A 22,301-nucleotide genomic window follows, 5' to 3' on the forward strand; every position below is an offset into this window, starting at 1 on the left:
GGTTGTCCTCCTGAAGGGAGCAGCCAGCTGTGTGTGAACCCCTACAAGACGTTCCAGGGATGTATGCGTCTACTGACTGTCGACAACAAACCTGTGGATTTGATCATGGTGCAGCGGAGGATGATGGGAAACTACAGTCACCTGCAGATTGACATGTGTGGCATCATCGACAGGTCAGAGCAAAGCCTTTGGAATATCTACGCATGGGATATTTAACAAAGCAATGGCACTGCTAAATTGGATTTGTTTCTTTATCTTGGAATGCGTTTGGTAAGAGACACACTACAGAGGATATTTTGTTATATGGTTTGATTTTTTTTTGCCACTTTTCCATTGTGAAGCCTGCAAATCTTCTCTGAGGCTGGTTTCCAATTAAATGGGCTTACATATGGATTATTAGACAGCAGCAAATTGCAAACAGAGGGATTTATGGGATCAACTTTAGAGTCTCAACATGTACTCAAATGATTCCTTTATAAGGAAAGAATCCAGCTGTTGTCTTGTTTGCCTTTATGGGCATCATATGACATGCAGCTTCCTTGTTTGTGTCTTCAAAAAAAAAGTCATGGAGGTTATAATGTATTTTCAAAAGGTTGAGGACGCACACACCCATTTAAAGATGAGGGCACCGTGTCTCAGGGTTGATATATGTACATATATGTACAGTGCAGTAGAAGGCCGTATGATGGCAGTGTCAGTTAAACAAAGTCTTTTGATGGACAAAATACATTTAGAACACAAAGGGACTAAATCCCTGTTGAACCAAAACAGATACACTGAAAAATAAACTGACAAATTCCATTACAAGCATTGGACATGATCAATACTATGAACATTTCTGTATCATCATGTACTGAGGTAACTTTAGCTTAATACAGTATATGTCTCTTTTTTTCTGTATTACAAACTGTCAAGTCTTTACTTTCTCCACATTGTTAAATTTAATCAAACATCTCCATTAGTACATGACTTTAATGACTTCCACATTATTCTGTGAGCAGCTGTAGTTTGGCAACTTGAAGAATTTAATTTGACTTCTCCGGCCCTTCACCTCGAACCAACAGTGTCCTTTACTGACATAAGCTACAAGCTTGACTGCTCACATAACCTCTATATTTATCATAGACTGTAAATAATAAGATATTTATCATTTCAGGAAAAAAAAAAAACATGCATGTTTGCAGATAAGCCTGCCATCCTATCCAGAGACTGCCAAATGTGTGGAATAAATCAAAAAGTGCACCTGCCTCCATCCCAACTGCTTTTCAATAAAAGGAAGCAAATCAATTGTTACTAAGAAGCAAACCTACAGCCTGCTGAGCAAGGCTTTTTCAATCACTAAATTTCCTACTGAGTAAGAGATAAAAAAAAAAAAAAAAAACATGCAGCTTTCCTGCTTTCTTCTTCAGTTTCTCTGCAGTCACATTTTGCTGACCTCATTTCCCCTCCAAATATGTTCAGCCAGTCGCTGCTGAGCTCCATTCATCCCAAACTTTACACCCTTTGTTGCTCCCTTCCTCCTTTCTCTCCTCCGTTTCTGTTTCTGGACCTTGATTCCCTCTCTTGGAGATCATTCTCTGTCACCCTTCCTGCAATTACCAGCATTTGTCTTTTTCCTCTCATTGTATCCTCTAACCATGCTTCCCCTTTTTTCTTCTCCTCCTCCTCCTCCTCCTCCTCCTTTCTGTATTGTTTTTCTTGCCACCCAAGCTGAGTCCTGAAACAGAGAAGTAAAGAGTATCGGTTAAAAGCAGCAAAGTTCATCAAAAATGTTTTGCTGGATGCATTTTGGATGCCTCAGTCTATTTGAGATGTCATATGAAGTTTGAGGACAAAATAGCTGCAGGTTTATATTTTCAGTCAGAGGCATCACTGAATAGTTTCTGCAAAACAAGCTGCTGATCCACAGGAAACCAGCTGTTCTCATGTTATGCTGACAGTCTGCAAGGCAAGATATCACTAAACAGGCTGTTGATGACCAGGAAAGAAAGATGTAATCCTGAATGTGTAATGTGTAATGTATTGTGAATAAATGTGTAAACAGAGCCTTGTTCCTTTTCCTGTTGTCAGAAAGTTGCTTTAGATGACACAAATATTTCTGAGATGCAGGGAAGTGTTTCTGAGCATGCACACTTCCAAAAAAATGTATTTTTACATGTTCACTCTCGTGGAAAGTGTCGGCCTCAAATGCACCATGACTGCAGTTATGGGAAAAAGGAAGACAATGTACCACTTCTGTTTTTATTTTTACTATATTCATGCAACATGTATATGTTCCAAACATTAGGAAGTTATTGTCTGTTAATTCATTAAAACAGAGATGTATTATTTGGATGGATATTGGAAGGTACATTTTGCCTGCATTTATTTCATTTTGCAGCTGGTAAAGGTGTAGCCAAATGATATCAATACTGCGCTGTAGTTTGAACAGAAAGAATAATATAAATTGAGATGAATTATAGATCAGTGCTTGTTTCTGTTTCCTAGGTGTTCTCCGAGTCACTGTGAACACGGAGGCAGCTGCATTCAATCATGGAGCACCTTCCACTGTAACTGCTCCAGTACCGGCTACAGTGGAGCCACCTGTCACAGCTGTAAGGGCACCAAGCTCTGTTGTGTTTAAAGGTCACACACACACAGTACAGACTCCGTGTGTGTGTAGTGTGTACTTGTATATGTTTGCGCTTGTGTTCATATGGTGGCGTAATTAGACAACCTGCTGCTTTCACCTTGAGGTCCCTGCAGACATGCTGTAGCAGAAGGTCAAACTCAAACATCTGTCATCAGATGTAAAGGCTACTACATCATTGTAGTAGCCTTTAAAGACTTAAGATAGGAGTAGAAACAAAGGAAAATGATAGAGAAAAAATATATGGAAAAGAGGGCCAAATAAGAAAGTATGACTCTTTTGAAATAGGCTCCTTATGAGTCTAAAATTTCAGCCCTAAAGCATCTTCACTCTAGAGAGAATATATTGAGTTTTTCCCCCTCTTTATCATCCAATGTTTTAAGGAAAATATAAATGCCGGTTACAGTATGAGTGACAGTTGCTGTAAGGGAGATATGAAAGCAGTGCCCATCAATTACATCGTTGCACAAATCTGTCAAAATTGTAACACTTTAATCAAACTTTTTTTTGGACAGTTTGAAGAGTCAAGATTTTTTAAACACTAACAGAAATGTTTTGCCTATGTATAAAAGTAATGGTATTGTCAGAATAGATAACTGTTATGTCATGACGATGATGATGATGATGATGTATGTCCCTCTCTCTCTCTCTTCTCAGCAATATACGAGCAGTCCTGTGAAGCATACAAACACAAAGGCAACTCATCAGGTTATTATTTCATCGACGTGGACGGCAGCGGACCAATCAGACCACAGCTGATATACTGCAACATGACAGGTGAATGACACACACATCAAAACACACCCACATATCATTCCACACCATGCAGACCATTCAGTCTCTCTCTTTTTTTCACTTTTTTTATTTTTTTGCAGTACTAATTCTGAGTAAAGCCCCCCCCCCATATACACACATACTCATAGAAAAGGGGAATAATAGCTTCTCTCTCCACCAGAGGACAACACTTGGATTGAAATCCAGCACAATAACACAGAGCTGACCCGAGTCCGACCTACACTGGGAAAGACTCAGCACTCGGCTCACTTTGTGTACACATCTAGAGAGGAGCAGCTGGCAGCCATCATAAGCCAATCAGAGCACTGCGAACAGGAACTGACTTATCACTGCAAAAAGTCACGCCTCAACACACCAGGTAAGGCTTGATGATATTCTCTAAAACCATCCCTTTTTTCTTTTTTTTTTCATAAAAAAATAATTGTCATATATATTATAATATTCATGACAACTATTAGTTAAAAAAAAATACAGTTCAACAGACACAAAAACGTTCATTATATTTCTTTAATCCTGAGAAGCTTTATGGGTGCTGAAAATACACTTAATACCTAATAATTGGACTTGTGAGTGAGTGTGAATTGTGTTGTTAAAATGTCAAACAAATGGTGGTATAACATTCTATATGTACTTACTATATGTAATTATTTGCTTTATTGTGAAAAAAATATCAATGAGAGCGAGGTGGCCGTTTAACAAAAAAATTAATCAGAAACTGAAATTACATTTTATAGAGCAAGTGAGATTATGGCTATTGCTAAGGTTGAGATAAGGTGCTTGCAGTTGTGGTTTTGAAAGACGAGTGTCTTCATGTGTTGCAGACGGCTCACCTCTCAGCTGGTGGGTAGGAGGTCCAGGTGCAGGACAGGTGCAGACCTTTTGGGGCGGGGCTTCACCAGGCAGCCAGCAGTGTGCCTGTGGTCTGCAGGAGAACTGTGTGGACCTTAAACGCCACTGCAACTGTGATGCTGACAGCAACGAATGGTACTGTTTGTTTCCTTCAAATCAAAAGGAAGAAAACAGAGGGATTTTTTTGTATGGTTTGAGATAAATGCTCGTTTCAAGTGTAAGATAACAGCTGGACTAATAAGTAGCTAATGTATCCATATGGTAATCTACTTGTGGAAACAATTCTTTAGCTAGCTTTACCCTTTGGCTTCCTCTTTCAGTTAATTCTTTCTCCTCTTCCTTTGCTTCATCCTGACATTTTCAGGGCTAATGACTCAGGCCTGCTGACCCATAAGGAGACCCTCCCTGTTAGATCCCTGGTGCTGGGGGATGTCCAGAGGCCCGTCTCTGAGAGCGCCTACAGGGTGGGGCATCTACGTTGCCATGGAGACAGTAAGTGAAGTCCAGAGCCAAGCGATATCAATGTTTATGGTTAAGAATATTTTTGTAAAAGCTGAAATATAAACTAAATTCCCTGCTGAATGATGGTAAACTTTGAGAAACTGGATTTAAAGGATTGTATTTCTTTTCAGAGAACGTCTGGAACGCTGCTTTTTTTGACAAAGAGACGTCGTACCTCCACTTTCCCACATTTCAAGGAGAGCTTAGCGCCGACATCTCCTTCCTGTTTAAAACAACGTCCTCCTCTGGTGTCTTTCTGGAAAACCTGGGCATCAAAGACTTCATTCGGATTGAACTAAGCTGTAAGTAAAACCGTTCGGGTTATAGATCTAATCCTGACTTTCCTTGGAAGTGAACACATCCTGAGCAGGAGGATCACCTTTGGAATAAGATTTTGAACCAGAGTTAACTCAGCAGGAGGTGACGTAGCAGCTTTTTTTAACCTTAAAAAATGTGAGAGTTGCAATCAAAGAGTAGGCTTTAACTACATGTGCTCAAAACATTGCATTTTTGTCCTTTCTTGTTCTGTTTTGTGACATTGTTTGACTTTATTACTGTTGGAAAAAAATTGAAGATTTAAGGAACATTGAAAAAATAGCGACAACAATTGAATCGTATTCTCTCTGAAATGTGACAGGAGCATGAGCATAGTGTGTTTCTGCCTGAGCGAACCTTTGAGTGACGAGGTGGAGCAAGTGAGGCGTGTGCTGCATGGATATACAGAAGGGAAGAGGAATGTGTGTTGATATGTACTGTAACTCTTCACTTCATTCTTCTTACCTGACACAGCCTCCACTGAGGTAGTCTTCTCCTTTGATGTGGGTAACGGCCCGCTGGAGGTTCGCGTGACGGCTGGTTTCCCGCTGGACAACAACAGGTGGCATAGCATCCGAGCCGAGCGCAACGTAAAAGAGGCGTCACTACGTCTGGACGAGCTCCCTGCTGCTACACGCGAGGCTCCTTCTGATGGGCACATCCACCTGCAGCTGAACAGCCAGTTGTTTATAGGTCTGTTTGTGTCTGTGCGCACAAATGTGTTCTCATTTGACAGAGCTACTCCTCCCAAAGGCATGCAGTTCAATGCTTCATCTTTGTGTAAACACATAAGCAGTTGTGTTACAGTTACTGTCAGTGTCACATTTGTTTTAACTCAGGAACATTTAGACTGCTATAAAACGTTGCTATTACTTTTTCTCACTCTATAAGTTTCTGTCTAAAAACCACACAGAGAATGAATTTGTACGGTTCATATTTATTGGCCGCGGGGTTGCTGGTGAATTCACATCTTTATCTGTTTTGCTCAGGAGGGAATGGGGTTGTGACAGAAACAAAACTCCTGAGCAAAACTCAAAACTACATTTCTGCTTCCCATCCTTGTTCATCCTGTACAGGAGGTTAAATTGCAAAGCTGTCTCTGGATATTGATCGACTCTGAAATTGAAAGATTAGAGAGAGGTCAGTCAGCTTATAAAAGTCCTTGTTCAGTATCGTTATACACTTATAAGACTGTGAGAAAATCCTCCTGAATAGATTTTTCTTTTAAACAAGGTCCAGGTCCATAAAGGGAAAATTTGCATTCGCACCAAAGTGGCCAGTTTCTTTGCAGAGTAAACTTGGTAACGTTTTTGAACCCAGTTAGTTAAAGAAGTCCTCTCCTGACGTCCTGTGAGAAAAGTCAGGCCCTGATGTGGACCTCATCATCTCTGCAGTGGTGGAAAGCTGTTTATCTCAGCACAGCAGGCCTGAGGAGTCGTGAGGTTGCCAGTTTGGCACTCTGAGACAATTATAATGTTGCAGTTGCCTGAAAGCTGAGAACAGTTGGAGGTTGTATTATGAAAGGTAAAAAAGAAACACAATACGTTTTTGAGTTTAAGTTCTGCTGTGGAAGAGTGGGGAAAAGAAAACCTGTTCCGGTCAGCCGGCCAGGAAGGACAAGCAGACTGTCAGACAGATTGACAGCTCACCAACTTTCCAAGTATCAGCATTCAGCATGGGGCTGGCCTGACAAACAGAGAACCCATAAAAAGTCCACCCATTGAAAGTTTGCGTTACACAGTACTTCATCACGCCATCCTTTTAAAACTTCAGTATGAGAGTGGTGGCAAATTCATGAAGGTGGGGGGACAGAGCATTTCTGCCTATTGATGTTCTAATCAGATATGAGTCAGTGTTGTTCCCCAGGAGGGTCAAAGAGATGATATGCTTTTCATTAATTTGTTGAAAGATTACCGGGTTGCAATATTGTATGCTGAGAAGATCTGCTATTGTTTTTCTGATTAGGAAGGTAGGGATTGGGCTTGAATTATTATTATTTATTTTTTTAAATGATCATCAGCAGTTTAACAGTCATGATTTGCAGCTGAAAAGAACATGCAGGGGTTTTGAACATCAAAACAAGTCAAATGAGAAATAAAATAAGAGTACTGTCTCAAAATATCTGTCTTTAACAATACCATTGTAATTGTTAAAGAGAAAATAACACATGCTGAATGATACTTTTGATAATTTTTTGGACTAAATGATAAACATGGTATCAAAAAATAAAGGGTCACATTTAAATATTCCACACATAGATATACGTGAAGAGTCAAGAAAAGGAGGATAGTGAAGATGCATGCTGAAGTTTACCCGTTGTGTTTTCAGGAGGCACGGCATCCAGGCAGAAGGGCTTCCGGGGTTGCATTCGCTCTCTGCAGATGAACGGTGTCACTCTGGACTTGGAGGAGAGAGCAAAAATCACCCCTGGGGTTCAGGCAGGGTGTCCAGGCCACTGCAGCAGCTACGGCTCACTCTGCCAGAACCGAGGTCGCTGTGTGGAGAGACCCAACAGCTTTTCTTGCGACTGTGGCCCGTCTGCTTTCACTGGAGCCTTCTGCAAGAGAGGTACAGGCTTTGTCCCTAATCTCACAGCTGCACCTCGAGGAGACACACTGACAAGTTATACGCCAAAAACAAATAAAAATAGAAACATTCACAGAACCAAATGAAGTGGACGCTACATAGGACTATTTATTGCAATATTCACTTTATGTTATAAATATTATGTAACATAGATCAGCTGTTGTCAGTCTGTTTTTTACACTACCTCTGCCACTTAAACAGTTTTTTTTAAACTGTGGTTGGTCAAACCTTGTGTTTCACTGCTTACCTTAATATGGTTAAAATGGAACCTAATTAATGGTAGTTACAAAAAGTAAATCACTTCCTGTACTCATGGAAAATTAGGAAATAAACAGAAATAAAATATTCTGAAATGTTATGTATTAATGATATCAGTGTCTGTAGAGTGCGGAAAATAATATATAATTGGCATTTCACTAATCAAGTGGGGGGGGGGGGAGCTGTGTACATTTTTGCTCTCAACTTTTCCATAATGTCTAAGGAATTTGGTTTTAAGACTTCAGGTCATCACAACAGCACACTAGCAGAGTGTTATAAACTGATGAGTCCGGCTGCTTTGTCTTTGTCAGCTGGAAATTTCCAACACTCACAAACACATTTTCATTTTTTTACATTATGAATTATTTTTCACCCGGTCAGATGGTTTTCTGCAGCAGTTCTATTTCCTCAAGCTCACTAATTAGTGTTTTTTCATCAGTGCTGCTGGGTCGCTTTTCATCCACAGTATGATTTACTGATAGGGGCCCCATGTGAGATTAGAATTTATCTTCAGCGTGAACACAAACAGTATTGGCTCAATCAAATTTAAATGCAAATGATACCGTCTCTGGAAGACAATGTTGATGTGTTTGAAATCTAAAGTTAGTGATGCACAGGATGAGTTATTTTGATTTTCTAACATGAAGTTGTAAACCCTAATTTTTACCTGTGATCAAAACTTTTCAACAGACAAAAAAACAATGCATCACACGTGCAATATAACCGCCCACCATTATCAAACGTCTGACATTATCTCCCTCCTTGCAGAAGTTTCAGCCAACTTCAAGTCAGAAACATCTATCATCTACACCTTCAAGGAGCAGATGTGGAGTGGTTTCAACAGGAGCAGCAGCAGCACTCTGCCCTCCTCCATCTACACTGACATGACCCTGAGAGCAGAAAATGTCTCCCTGAGCTTCAGGACCAGCCAGAGTCCCACTCTGCTCCTCTACGTCGGCTCTTTTCACAAAGAGTACCTGGCTGTGCTGCTCAACAAGCATGGTGAGCACTCCCATCTTCTCTTATCTTCATTATGTTTGTATCAAGGAATACTTATTCTTATTCGCCTATTTCCTGTCTCCGTCTCTAACTCCATTCTGTCCCCTTTCAGCTCTGCTTGTTATTCCTCTCTTTCAGTTCTCTTCTCCTCGACTGCCATTCTTTTTAGTGTTTGATTAACCAAGTTGTCGTGGGTAAGTCAGAGGCGTAGCAAGTGGGGTATGAAGTTGTAAAGGACAAAGACGGCTGATAAATCTGTTATAAGTAGGATTCCACTTAGATTGGCTGTAAATAGGCCATGAAAAGGCTGCTTTTGTAACCCAGACTGCAGGAAGTTGATGGGTTTAAGGTCATTAGAGATACCATGATGATCATGTCATCTGCAGGTAGCTGCATTAGAACTCAAGCTACTTGGGGCGCTAACAGCCTAGCGGTTAGGTTGTACCCAATTGTGTTCTCCAAGCCTGCAGCCTTTGTTCAAGTCAGACCTGCTGCTCCTTTCCCACATCATTCACGTCATTCATCTCTTTCTCGGTTTGCTACTCCCCCATCCTGTCTAAAAATAAAGGCAAAAGCACAAAATTAGATCTAAATCAAACAACAACAACAACAAAAATCTAAAGCTCCTCATCAAAACTGTTTTTGTGATTATATTCAATGAGGACACTGAGCCAGCGAAATAATGTTCTACTGTGTTTTTAGACATTAAATTAGGAGTTAATTTACCTGTGTAGACATGATGTCATTATGACGTTTAACATTGTATAAATTGCTGATCTTGTAATTCCTTCATTACTTTAAAAGATATTTTATTTATCTCGTCAGCAAACCCTACAATAGGCCAAAAACATTCAGAATTTTGTACTCATATTAAGTGTTGTCCTCATTTTCTGTTACATAGAGCTCCATATTTACACGAGAGGGAGTGATGTACTGAATATCAGCACTGCTTTGATTCATTTGTAGGCATGAGGTTTGATAAAAAAAAACGTTTGTGTTTTCTGAATGATGATTTATATTTTGTTGAAGTTTATCAAAGTATTTGTTACCTTTCATTAAAGATCTTCAGCCATAGTGGGGTTGGAGCAACATAAAAAAATGGAAAAGGAGAATAAAAGTCATTGGAAAGTTTTGTTCTTTTGAACAAACACCTACAAACGCCCTGACATTCTCCATGTCAGCTCTGCAGTCACCTCCTGGGACTTGTTAATCGTGGTCATTACAGTGCGACCACTTGCACCGCATGACTCGCTGCCTCTCACTTTTCTCCATCTCTTCTCGTCTAGTAAGTGTGATACAAAGGCGAGTGCTAAAAGTGATTACCAGTGCTGGAAAATAGGAATAATGCATGATTTGAGAAAAAGTGCCCTGCACTCACCCTGTCTCCCTCTCTTTCTGCTTTTCCTGTAAATTTAGAAACATAGGTCATGAAGTTCAAAACACATTCACAGTTGATATCTAGGCTCAAATGAATTCATAGAGATAAACAATTTTAAATCAAATACTTAATTTTCCTTTTAAAGGTAAAATATAGAATATATGCTGTGCCGCCTTTTCCTCCTTTTCATATCCCATAGCCTGTGATGTAAATGAACTTGATTCTTGATATGGTTATTGGCAGAACGTGGCCCTTATCTTCTTAATATCTATTCATTTGGGATTAATTATTGATCTGTTGTTGCCGTGGTGCATCTTGCTCCCTCTGGATACATATTAATACTTTCTGAAAGAAGTTTTGTATTAACGATGAGCACTGGTACAAGGACAGCTTTGGCAAAGTATATCTTTTGTTTGTTAAAGAAATTGGATGGATCATCGGATGTTATAAAACTGAAATGCTTATTTAATTAATTCAAGTCAGCTATTAAAGTGATTGCAAGATTTAAGACTTTTGAATGGCTGATGATAACTTTTTCAACATTTTTAATAGTACTACAGCGTGCCTAAATAGAGCCCAAGAACAACTTAAAACCTTTATTTTATGTATTTTCTTTCTTTTGTTGTTAATTGGAGAAACCTATATTTCAAATTACAAAGGATTTAGACAAATGTAAACTGTAAGTTTAAAGAACACATCCAAAAGATTGTATTTGAAATGTTCTTTTTGTTCATCTGGCGGTCATAGTTTTTCTGTTTCAAGCACACAGGCATTTATCAATGTGTGTTTTTCTGCTTATTTGTGTTTTCAGACAGGCTGGAGGTCAGGTACAGACTTGACAGGAGTAAAGAAGCAGAGATCCTGAGGAGCAAAGTGGGGAACCTCGCAAATGGACAGCTGCATGCTGTGACCATCAGCAGACTAGCAGATGCTGTCTCTCTGCAGGTAACAGTCAGTAGTAAACCTGCAGTCAGCCTGTTAGTTTGTCTCCTCACGGTAAGTCGACTTCAGGAGGAGGAAGACCAAGAGGATAAGCAGCAAGAATGCAGCAGGGAACAGCTTGTTTAAAATATCCCCAAATATTGAAGGTTGAGCTGCAGTTAAAAGTTCTCATAGATATGTTATAGACTCCTCCAAGAGGGCCTTTTCTTTCTTTAAGACACCTGCTAGCTTTGGGTAACCAATCTGTTCTGCTTGAAATCCAAACGGCTTCAGAATTGTTCTGCTCACTCTAACCTTGAGGCAAGACATCTTTGAATCAAGTGGCTCAATAATTTGATGTTAAAAGATCTTCGAATACCGTTCAAAGAAAAAGCTTTGGTGCTGATGTTTGATTTATGAACTGTCATCTTAAGGTTTGCAGATGAGTTTCTTCTTTCCTATGTATCAGCATTATGTTGTTAAAGTTTGGGTTAGGTTTAGAAAAAGATGAATGTTTGCGGTGAAAAGGAAAGAGAAAACGTCAGAATTACTTCATTATTTGAAGTCCTTTGTCTTATACTTGTGCTCTTGTCATAATAAAAAATATATATATATATATAAGACTAGGATGTTCCATGGCGCTAGCTGAAATGATCATCATTTCAGCTAGCGCCATGGAACATCCTAGTACTTTTTGAAAGTACAGCACAATTATAAAAAATGTGTACTCATTGAAATATATTCAGTCCTTTCACTTCGATGTGGTTTTGTTTTGACAGGCTCAGTTCAATTTACATCAGCAATCATGTGAACAATAATTGAAAATTGCTTTTTTCTGCATTCATTAAAAGTAAAGCTCTTTGCAAAAAGTTAATTATCAAGTTTATTTTTTGTTTTTTTAGCTAACAAATATTTCCTTTTAGATTGACAGGAACTCCAAAGAGGACTTCAACCTGTCATCTGATGTAGAATTTAATGCCATCAGGTCGCTTGTTCTTGGCAGAGTGCAAGGTAAGCGGGAGAGCTAAGCCCTTAATTAGATGTGTCTAAAGCATGTTGTAAAAAACATACAAACAAAAATGCAGACCAACCCTTCTCCAAATGTTAGAGGCCAGATACAATAGAAATGAATCTAAGAAAGTCCACCTGTTAACACAAGTTTAGTAAATAGTCAAAGAGTATAACAGAAATAGTATGTCAAGTGTCAGTTACAGCGTCTATGTAGTGTTGATCACACATAAAGGATGCTTTCAAGATGTGCTGATAATGTCTATGTGTGGGTCATTCTGAAACTCCGCTGAGCAGAAGGATTTTCCTTACTTGTTGGCACCTTTGGGAAATGACATGAGGACATTAATGTTGATTAATGATATTTGATATTGCCAATGAATGTTAGGTTATGGTTATAAATCTTGTTTGGAGAACAAGAACAAATTAAAAAAGTCATACTGCTGATTTGGTCAATGCAATTTCTGATTTCTAGCATTCACTTTTCTTTCTAAATGTATGTGTCTGTTTAACAAATGAGACATAGAACAAAGAGATATAACCACGAAAATGAACTCTGTATCAAAAGAAATGACAACAAAATTAAATTCAGCCATTGAAAATATGGGTTAGGACAGGGGCGTGTCCAGAGGGGTAGCCAGGGGCTGCATGCCCCCCTCCCCCCCCCCCCCTGAAATCTGATTGGCCACCCCAGGTGCTACCCTAAAATCCCAAACTGTGATTGGCTGTTTACATGCAAACTCTTACACACTGATAACTTAATAGCCAATAAAAATAATTTTCTAGCTAGCAAGAGTTTGCATGCAATTTTAGTACTTGAAATTGTGACTTTATACTATTTCTTTTGAGTCCTCAACTAAATAAGCGAACAAGATATAAATGTTTCAAAATGGTGTTACTTACAAGTACAGATCATTAGTGGGGACAGAAAGGGTAAACATGTGAAATGCATTTGTGTGTGTGCACAAACTTCATGTCACCCCTACAGAAGTCGGTTTCCCAGTTGGGCCACCGGTGTCCCAGGGTTAGGATATATGTTATATCCAAGAAAAGTCTATGCAATTGTTTCTCCAGTTATAACCCAGAACTATTTAAACATACTTATAAACATGATTCTCTTTTTCTGCAGACTCTGCTGATTTGGACCAGGAGCTGTCTCGACTTGCCTCTCTTGGTTTCACAGGCTGTCTGTCTAGTGTCCTCTTTAACACCATCAGCCCTCTGAAAGCTGCTCTGCTCCATCCAGACACCAGCCCCGCTACTGTCACTGGACCGCTGATCCAGTCCAAGTGTGGTTCCTCTTCTGCCTATTCTTACACAGCTGAAACCACACACCACCTGTCAGGTCAGAGAGACGTTGTTCTCGTTTTCTTTTTTAGCACTGTTTCCACAACGAGCTCCATTTACAGTTGTCATTTCAGTGTCTAATACAAAAATAAAACTGATATAGCCGCCACAACACTAAAAGAATAATACAGTTTCAGCACAACTGTGTGAGAGTGAAGATGCTCAATATTGGGACTCTCACGGTCAACGTGTGAGACTTGTCAGCTCTGAATAATGACTTACAGACTGTCTCCACATTCTGAGTTTAAAACTAAATGTACTTTGGGAATAGTCCTTCCAAATACTGAATACTGTAAAGGTAAGGACTTCTTGGCTAATAGTATTTATCCAATGAAATGTTTGCTTATTGAAAAAGTGGTATGACTGTATGAAATCTCTTAAAAATATGACCTTTTACTAGACAGTCGGGCAATATGGAAGGCAACAGAGTCTTAAGACTGGGAACCTGTTTTCTTTTGTATTATCTGTATCAGGGATGGGCAACTTTGGTCACAGCAAGGGCCACATTCATTTAATTCTCACTGCCAGAGGGCCAAATTGTAGTATAGAAAAACAATTACAGTCAATTATGTCTCAAATTAAACTCAACATATACCAGTGATCAAATACTATTATGGACTTATTTCTGGTTTTCATGATTTCATGGCAGATTTTGTCATGTTTTTCTTCATGTTTCCAATTAATGGATATGTAAAAATTGACCTGAGGGCCACGTTGAGGGTTGATGGGGGCCGCATGTGGCCTCGGGCCACCAGTTGCCCACCCCTGATCTAGATATTAAAGAAAAACAAACAGGAAGAGTGAAAAAGGTTGGCATAAAAAGCTGCAGTATGGTCATAAATGAGAAAACTATACCTTGTTAACAGAACTGTAGTTCTCTACCGCTGACTCAATCTATAAAAATAACTGTATATAAGTTAGAGGGACATTGAAAGCAAAGTGGCAAACCCAAAGACCTTTAATGTTTCTTCAGAAACGTATTTACAGACATTATGGCACCATGCAATTATAGCACCCACTCTCTCAAGGGGACCAAATGAATTAAAACTATTGAAGTGATCGTAGGCGGTAGTGTCCATCGCTCTGTGTGGGTGCTACCTCAAACTTCACAATGGGACCAATGGGTATCTAATAATGTAAGGACACTGTGATAATGGACACAACATGAAGCAATTAATTCAGACCGGGGATGAGTTTCCTTTGGCATATCTGTCCCATGAGGTCATGCATACAGAGTATTATATGGTGCTTATATATGATATCTGTTGGCCTCCTTTGAGCATTTCTCTGCAGCGCTGCTCTTCATTTATATTTTCCATGTTGCAAAGCACCTCTGTGCTTCTCTACTTTCTCTTTTATTCTTATCTTTTCACCAGCCTTCCCAATGTTTTTCCCCTCATCTCTCTTTTATTCCCCTCCCTCCTCCGCCTTTGTCCTCTCTCTCCTTCATACCTTTAATTCTGCTCCTCTTTCCTTACTCTGTTTCTCCTGTCTCTCTTTACTCTAGACCAGTCTGGATCAGTGGGAAGGGGTCAGCCTTTAGTGAATGCAATCAGAAGTGACTCAGCCATGATTGGAGGTAAAATGTTTAACTCAAATTTCAGTGAATGAATGATGTATGTGAATTGTTTATTTGACAAATCTATTGGGTTATTCAGTATGTTGTTCTTTTTCATCGAACTAGCTTGCTATGTAGCGCTTTAAATGTAGACTGTTTGTTATGGAATATAATTACTTTATTGATCCCAAACTGAGAAATTGTGGCAATACAGCAGCAGGTTATCCAAACACACAATATTAGCAAATAAACACAATATAATATTAAATACAAAGTAAATAAGCACTAAAAAAATCTTAAAAATAAGAATATATACATCCAGGATTTAACTTAGCATTACTTCTAGTCTTAAATATGAAAGATGTCACCTTATCAGCTTGGCTGTGTCCAAGTAATAAATAAACCAGAACTAATCACAATGCATATCACTTAGTCTGAGTAAAACAACTTTTTCATTGCTAACATGGGAACAGAGGCCTCCTAATTGCTGATATAGCCCGGGGAGTCTGTAGATTAATAAATTGACTGCACTCCTAATGATGTTGAGAAAAGCATTCTAATGCTGTCTCCCTGCCTATAGGGCCGCTGACCAGTTTAAGTAGGATTTTTATTTATTTTTGTTATGTCTCGCTTCAAAATGTTCTAAATAATCCAGTCTGAAAATAAGGCATGAAAAGTAACATCAGATTCAGTAATATTTTTACCTTCATGCTGAAGTGTAAATATAAAAGTAAACACATTTTTGCTCTTGAGGAGGCTTCTATTGGGAAGCACATCAAAGTTATTATAGACTATACTCAAGATTATACTCATATTTTATGACTTCTTTGTTCACTTTGTCTCCGTAACATAAAACCTAATTCATGCATTTCATTAAAACCAGGAGAGGTGCCGTGATTTGACTCAACATTTTTGCTCCATGAAGTCTGGTGATTTTTTAAATAGATGCTCCTCAATGGTGGGGGGGTTAAAAAATGCAGGGAAACATAGATATGTTGAAGATAAAAAAAATAATACCTTGGGGTGAGTGAGAAAACAACAGTCCCAAAGTAAGCCAAGGTTTTACAGAAATATCAGCAAAGTAACAAAGGGGAAGCCCTTGATGAGTCCACACAACAGAAACCCAAACATTCCTCACACTCAGGTCCGGTCAAGGAGTACTGTAAATAGAGATGACCTTTGCTCTCACATGGGACACAATCCCAGGTCTCCTGGATGAAAGTCACTTGATGTTTTCACCCATCGAACCCCCCTCTTTAACTACATCACCTGACTTCTACTATGATGCGTTGCTGTTTTTGTTTTTTTAGATGTTTTTGGACATTTTATTTATTATTATTCTGGATATTGTTCACAATGTGAATGTAAAGTTTTATTTTGTTAATTCGTGTCGAAAGATCACAAATCATTTAAAGTAATTTATGAATGGGAAACAGTAAAGCATGAAAAAATCCACAGAAAACATAGATGCGTTCATAGAGCAAATTTGAGTCATAAAATGTGTCTTACTGTTTATGCTTATGCTTATTCACGTAGTAGGGTCTTAAAATGTGAGTACAGGAGGCCGTCATTCCCACTGCTGACACATCAACACTTTTTTCCTTTCTCCGCCTTGTAGGTGTGATCGCAGTGGTGATCTTTGTGACTGTGTCTGCATTAGCCGTAATGGCCCGAGTCCTGTACTGGAGGAAAGGCACGTGTCAGAGCCAGGAGACAAAAACAGTCAAACCTGAGGACAGCCCGGAGCTCGCATTCAGCAGCCAAACCAGCACACAGAACGGGCTGAGAGAGAGCCAGAAGGAATATTTCATTTAGGTGAAGGTCTGACCTGCTGCTGAGAGACAGATGCCTTGTCAAGCCTTAGTGCTTTACACCCCCAAAAAAACTGAGCCAGAGCAGAGACTCTACAAGACAGGAGGAAAAAACAGAACAGAACACTTGTAATCATTTTATTTTAGCCTCTGTGGTTATGTTTGTAAAATCTGTATATAAATACACAAGATCAACTTGTGCCAATAGAGTTGAACAATTACTGTAAATATTTTATGATGTTAATGTTACAATAATAACATTAACCAGTCCTTCCTCTCTCCTATTAAATAGTTGGTAATGAAAAAAGGACAAACTTTATAGAAGTAAACATACATTTGTCTGTTGGGGGAGGTTTGAATGCATTTTCTTTAAACAAAGACAAGTTTTAACACGGTCTTACATCGTGTCATAACAACATGCAGCTCAAGTGAGCATCAGCTGTCTCTTGTTGTCTTATGATCCTAACAGCCTGCAGTGTTTTTGACCTTTTATTTTTTAATTTAAGTCGCACATGTAGAGAAGGATGAGAAATGAGGGCGTTGGACAAGCCGTGGTGAGTGTCAGAGAAAATATTTCTTGATATTCTTGCGCTTTTCTCACTCAACAGAGCTTCTTAGATTGTTTTACAAAGTGGATATATAAAAGTGGTGCATTGATTATAACTATATCCGTGGTTAAAATGTCTTTCTTTGAATTTTGTTAACACTGGGTTAAAACGTATTCGGCTCACTCCTATCAAAGGCTGGTGAGCACAAATCACCACACTCCAGTTTCTCTACTTTCAAAATAAAAGCACCAGGTGTCATGTTATTACAAGGGGGAACTGAAATTCACAGAACAGAGAACTGAATGTTTAAAGGGTGCAGGCTGGGCACTGGGTGTCCTTCAACATCTGACGCGCACATGCTGTTAAGACAAGCTGCTAGTGAGTGATTGATTAGCAGTTGTGTTCATAGATTTAGTTTGATGTTTTGTTTTTTGTGCCTACTGTGTGACATGGAGAAAACCATTCTTCTAGGTTCCCATTGAATATTTGTAATTTTCTCCAAGTCTCTGCGTGTAATTCTCAAGGACTGTTTTTCATTGTTTGGCTTGAACAAAACGCTTGACTCATATTTAAGTACTAATGCTTCGTATCTCTCTGATCTGAATGAACATTTCATGTCTTAAACACAAACAAAGTTAATAAATTACTCAAATAAAATTCATGTAGTTCTTAGTAGGAGAACAATGGAAAACAAGTGTTAAAGACTTTTTTTTGTTTAACCCGATAATGTGAGCACATTTTATTATATTGGTAGGAAACAAAAACGTGAGGCTCAGAAACGTGAGCTTGAAAGACTAAAATGACGAAAAAGCTGCACAAGAGATTGGCTAGTTACAATCAGGAAATAATGCAGGAGGACGTGTTTACTCAGCTGATTACAACACTAGAAGACTGCAGCATGTATCTCCACTGCAACCTGTGTCTTCAGCTCCCATCCAACAGCCAACCAATGTTACAAAGGCTGTATCGCCTCAAAGTTCCCTTAAAGAGTACTGTTAGAAAACATGGACTCCACCACATATACATGCATCACATGGCCAGGTGATCAAATATGTTATGACAAAGCCCTGTCATGTGAGTCAATGGAGCAAGTGTATTCTGTTTCCTTTACTGAATGTCACTTTCAATTATTTTTGGGTCAGGTGAAAAAGGTTTAGTTTGTCCTCCAGTTGTACATGACTTTGAACTTTATACAGATGTTGATGAGAGTGTGTAGAATTGTATTAATTAAGTGACTTGCTTTCACTGATTTACATTTGTACAGATATTTCAGTTAGAAACAAAATTATGTTCAGCGATAATAAAACATCTGCTCTTTTCTGAGCTTTTTTTTCTCCGTCAGATTCCTTATAATCGTTATATTAACGTTATATATTAATATTAACCTTTTTGTTCTCATTTAAGCCATTACAGACTAATCCAACAGCACTATCAAAAAAGTCTGTGATTCAATGAACATGAAAGTTTGAAGATGATCAGGGAACAACTTTTAAAGACTTGCAGAAAGCAACAGATTTTGAAGTCCAGAAACCTGAAAATGGATCAATTTTCAGGTGCTGCAGCTGTCAGGTTAATTCTTGTCACGGGTATGCCTCGGCTCTCTGGATATGAAATAATCACACACACAACACAGAGCTGTGAGGTGTGATGAAGCCTTGAATGGCCTGCTGTCCGCCCCCTTTACTTGCACATACACAGACACGCCGGCAGGACTCAGATGATCCAGTTCACTGTGTAGTTGTCAGCAGGTGTTAGACACGGAGAGGAAAGCATCAACGCCTCCAATAACACCTCATTAGAGAGAACACGGGAACATGTTTTAATGACGTGTGCTGCAGCAGCCAGAATGGGAGACAATAAGTCGATCAGGAACATGAGGAACAACTCTTCCAACAAAAGTTGGAAGAATGATGAAATTAATGGGATTTTTTTTGGCTTCATTTTAATGAGACACTGCAGTCAACATAAGGCAAATGGGCAGAAACATACTCTGTGCACCATTCTTCATTCCCTGCACATCCCAAACTCATTTATTCAAACACGAGTGTGTGTTAAATGGTTATTTCTGAAGGGAGAATACAAACCTTTAAGACAAGAAAACTGATGAGACATTCTTCAGTGTGTCAGGTTGTGTTGTTCCTGTTTTGTTAAAGTCTTCGATAAGATATTTGAATCTCAATTTTGTCATTTTCAGAATGTTTTATCGGTGGAGCTAGCTTACCAAGAGTTTTTTTTTTTTTTTTTGTCACTGTTTGACGCTTGTAAAGCTTGTACATGACTTTTTTTTTGAAGATTGTGAACACAAGCATTACATTTCCTTTTAAGAAGCCACAACTAAATTTAAATTGATCTAAATTGCTGATGTAAAATGAAAAATATACTCACTTACAGTTGTCAGGTTTTAAAACAGCAACAAAAAAAAGGAGGAAAATTTATTGTATGTCCATTCTTCAACAAATGCTGTGCAGTGTGGATAATTAACCGTAGCCTGTGATCTGATTAGCAATCTCATGAGTCTGCAGCGACATAAGCAGGAGCAGCTCCAAAAACCAGCTTTTAACAAAAGGATCGTTCACAGCTCTGGTTCTGCACTGACTGTTCATCCATCATAATCATTCAGGAAAATGCATCCAGAATGTAAATTTGACTTTTATTGATGTTAAAAAAAACTCTCTACCATAAGCAGCTGCCGACTGTGTCACATTGAAGTTCCAGCTGTCCCTTGTGTCAGCTGGCGGTTGCTGTTAAAAAGCCCTGCTGACAGCATGTGCACTGCCTCAGTGTGCACGCTGACAGTGTAATCGTTAAGGGTCAGCGGCACACAGGACACAGGTTGGGCCACTCATACGAAACTCCCACTGACTCAAATTCAGTTCATGACAACTTGTTCCCTTTTTTTCAGCAGCAGATGTCAGCTGGGGAAAGAAACAGAGGCAGAGTGACCGGCCACACAGCACTAGAATCATAGGCTCAGTGTTAGCTCTTAATACTGGATGCTTTGTTTTTCATAAACTTAATTCAAAGTAAGAGAGCAACACTATGACAGTTACACACCCAGGGGCACAGTATGACTGTCAACACCTTTCTCCCTCACTTTTTAACTCCCTTTTTTAAGAAGTGGGGAAATCCTTATTTGGACATTCACAATGTAATGTATTAAACACTGATGATAATAATGCAATTTCTTTGGGAAGGGGAGTTGTCAAATTGTTGAAGAATACAGCATCGTGATGAATCTTTTTTTTTCTTTAAACTCACTGAAATGGTTCAGACATGGTTTGGATTTTGCACAAGTCATCCTTAAAATGCTCTTAAAATAAATAGGTTTATAGGTTTCTTTATTATCAACCTTCACTATTTCATGTTGATACACGGATTAACCCTTTGTTAATTTGTGTTTGATGTTGCTTTCTTAGCCTCCTTGATTAACCAAAACTATTCAACAGCAACATCCCACCAACGGTCAGAGTAACAGAAACAGTAAAAGCCTGTATACACTACTACTAACTACACAGACTGATCAGCTGTTATTCTATGAATTGTTTGTTCTGCAGTCACGAAAAATAAGATCGGATTTCTTCTCCGTTTCTAATTAACAATTTAAAAGCAGAGCATTGGCTTACTGTTGCCAACATATGGAGTATACCCATTTATTTTTCTGTCTCCATAAGGTATACCCACTTTTAAATCTCATTGGGTTCACACCACTGATTGATTGACAATATTCAGTACTGTGCTGCAATTTCTTTTCCTAGGATAGTGAAGGAATGAGCCTCCCTACTCTGTCTCTAATTGGTAAGTACACAATAACTAAATGTGCAAGTAGTAATCTGACATGTCACTGTTTATAACAGTCAGATTATAAAAAAAGACATTTGGGCTAAAAAATTAAGAGTAGACTCACTTTTTCAGGTGCCACTACACCATTGTCTCTGACCCAACATAATGTATACATCACCAAACTAACTGAAACATGGTTGTACTGTAGCACGGCCAAGTAGTCATCACTTCTGAGCTTCTCCCCTCTTATTTGTTACAAGGAAGGTACATAATTATTATAAACAGGTCGGGGTTCAGAGTGGCGGCTCTGTGTGGAAAGCTGTGTTTTTATTTGAGCTTGTTCAGAATCACCATCCACAGCTATTTTAACTGCTTACAATGATAGTCAGGGTTCAAATCACACCTCTCAATCCATATTTAGAGCCATCGACGAGCAGGCCAGGTCCTCTGATCGAACCCTTCGTAATTGTTCTGTCGCAGTTGCTTTAAGACATCAGTGATGCTGTTTATGGCTCAAGGTCAGAGCCCAGAGGCAGTGATGGATTACTGTTTTCCAGAGTCTTGAACTCTACATGACAGTGACAGATTTCAGCAAATCAAGAAATGAGTCCTTATTGACAGCTCAGTGTGCCTGAAGGATAAATAGCCTCAGAACTTTCTTAAGTGTGGTGCTCTGATGAGGACTCTCAACATCCTGTAGGATAAATGAAGTGTCTCCCCTTGAGGAAACTGTTATCGTTTTGGCTGTTAAAGGAAAACTTTGCCCTCCCTGCCACAATCAACCCCCCTTATTTCTTCCTCTGCCCATTTGTCTAATGAGTTGCAGCTGAGGTAAACACATATGCCTGGACTCAACAGTAATGGCTTTTCCCCACTGATCGTCTAAATGAACCTAAACAATCACTGGAATGTATAACAGTTGGGTCTCTTTTGAAGCTTTCGCAGAATTCAGTAGGGGGAAGTACCACTCGAGTCTAATTTCTGGTTTAACAAAGGACTTTAACCGAGGAAATCAGAA

At 39.0% G+C, this 22,301-nt stretch overlaps 1 protein-coding gene across 1 annotated transcript in view; it reads left to right on the plus strand.

Moving 5' to 3' along the window:
* LOC109995838 (contactin-associated protein-like 4) overlaps positions 1-20,839 on the plus strand; it is a 63,125-nt gene extending 42,286 nt beyond the window's left edge. Inside the window, exons 10-24 of the mRNA XM_065959811.1 lie at positions 2-173; positions 2,488-2,594; positions 3,287-3,406; positions 3,585-3,782; positions 4,246-4,408; positions 4,638-4,765; positions 4,906-5,076; positions 5,564-5,782; positions 7,418-7,657; positions 8,702-8,935; positions 11,122-11,255; positions 12,155-12,242; positions 13,369-13,584; positions 15,094-15,165; positions 16,763-20,839. Coding sequence (XP_065815883.1) covers positions 2-173; positions 2,488-2,594; positions 3,287-3,406; positions 3,585-3,782; positions 4,246-4,408; positions 4,638-4,765; positions 4,906-5,076; positions 5,564-5,782; positions 7,418-7,657; positions 8,702-8,935; positions 11,122-11,255; positions 12,155-12,242; positions 13,369-13,584; positions 15,094-15,165; positions 16,763-16,959 — 2,459 coding nt within the window. The 3' untranslated portion in view covers positions 16,960-20,839. The remainder of the gene's footprint in view (position 1; positions 174-2,487; positions 2,595-3,286; positions 3,407-3,584; positions 3,783-4,245; positions 4,409-4,637; positions 4,766-4,905; positions 5,077-5,563; positions 5,783-7,417; positions 7,658-8,701; positions 8,936-11,121; positions 11,256-12,154; positions 12,243-13,368; positions 13,585-15,093; positions 15,166-16,762) is intronic.
* Positions 20,840-22,301: the final 1,462 nt, after the last annotated feature.

Source organism: Labrus bergylta, chromosome 10, assembly GCF_963930695.1.
Source record: "Labrus bergylta chromosome 10, fLabBer1.1, whole genome shotgun sequence".
NCBI lineage: Eukaryota > Metazoa > Chordata > Actinopteri > Labriformes > Labridae > Labrus > Labrus bergylta.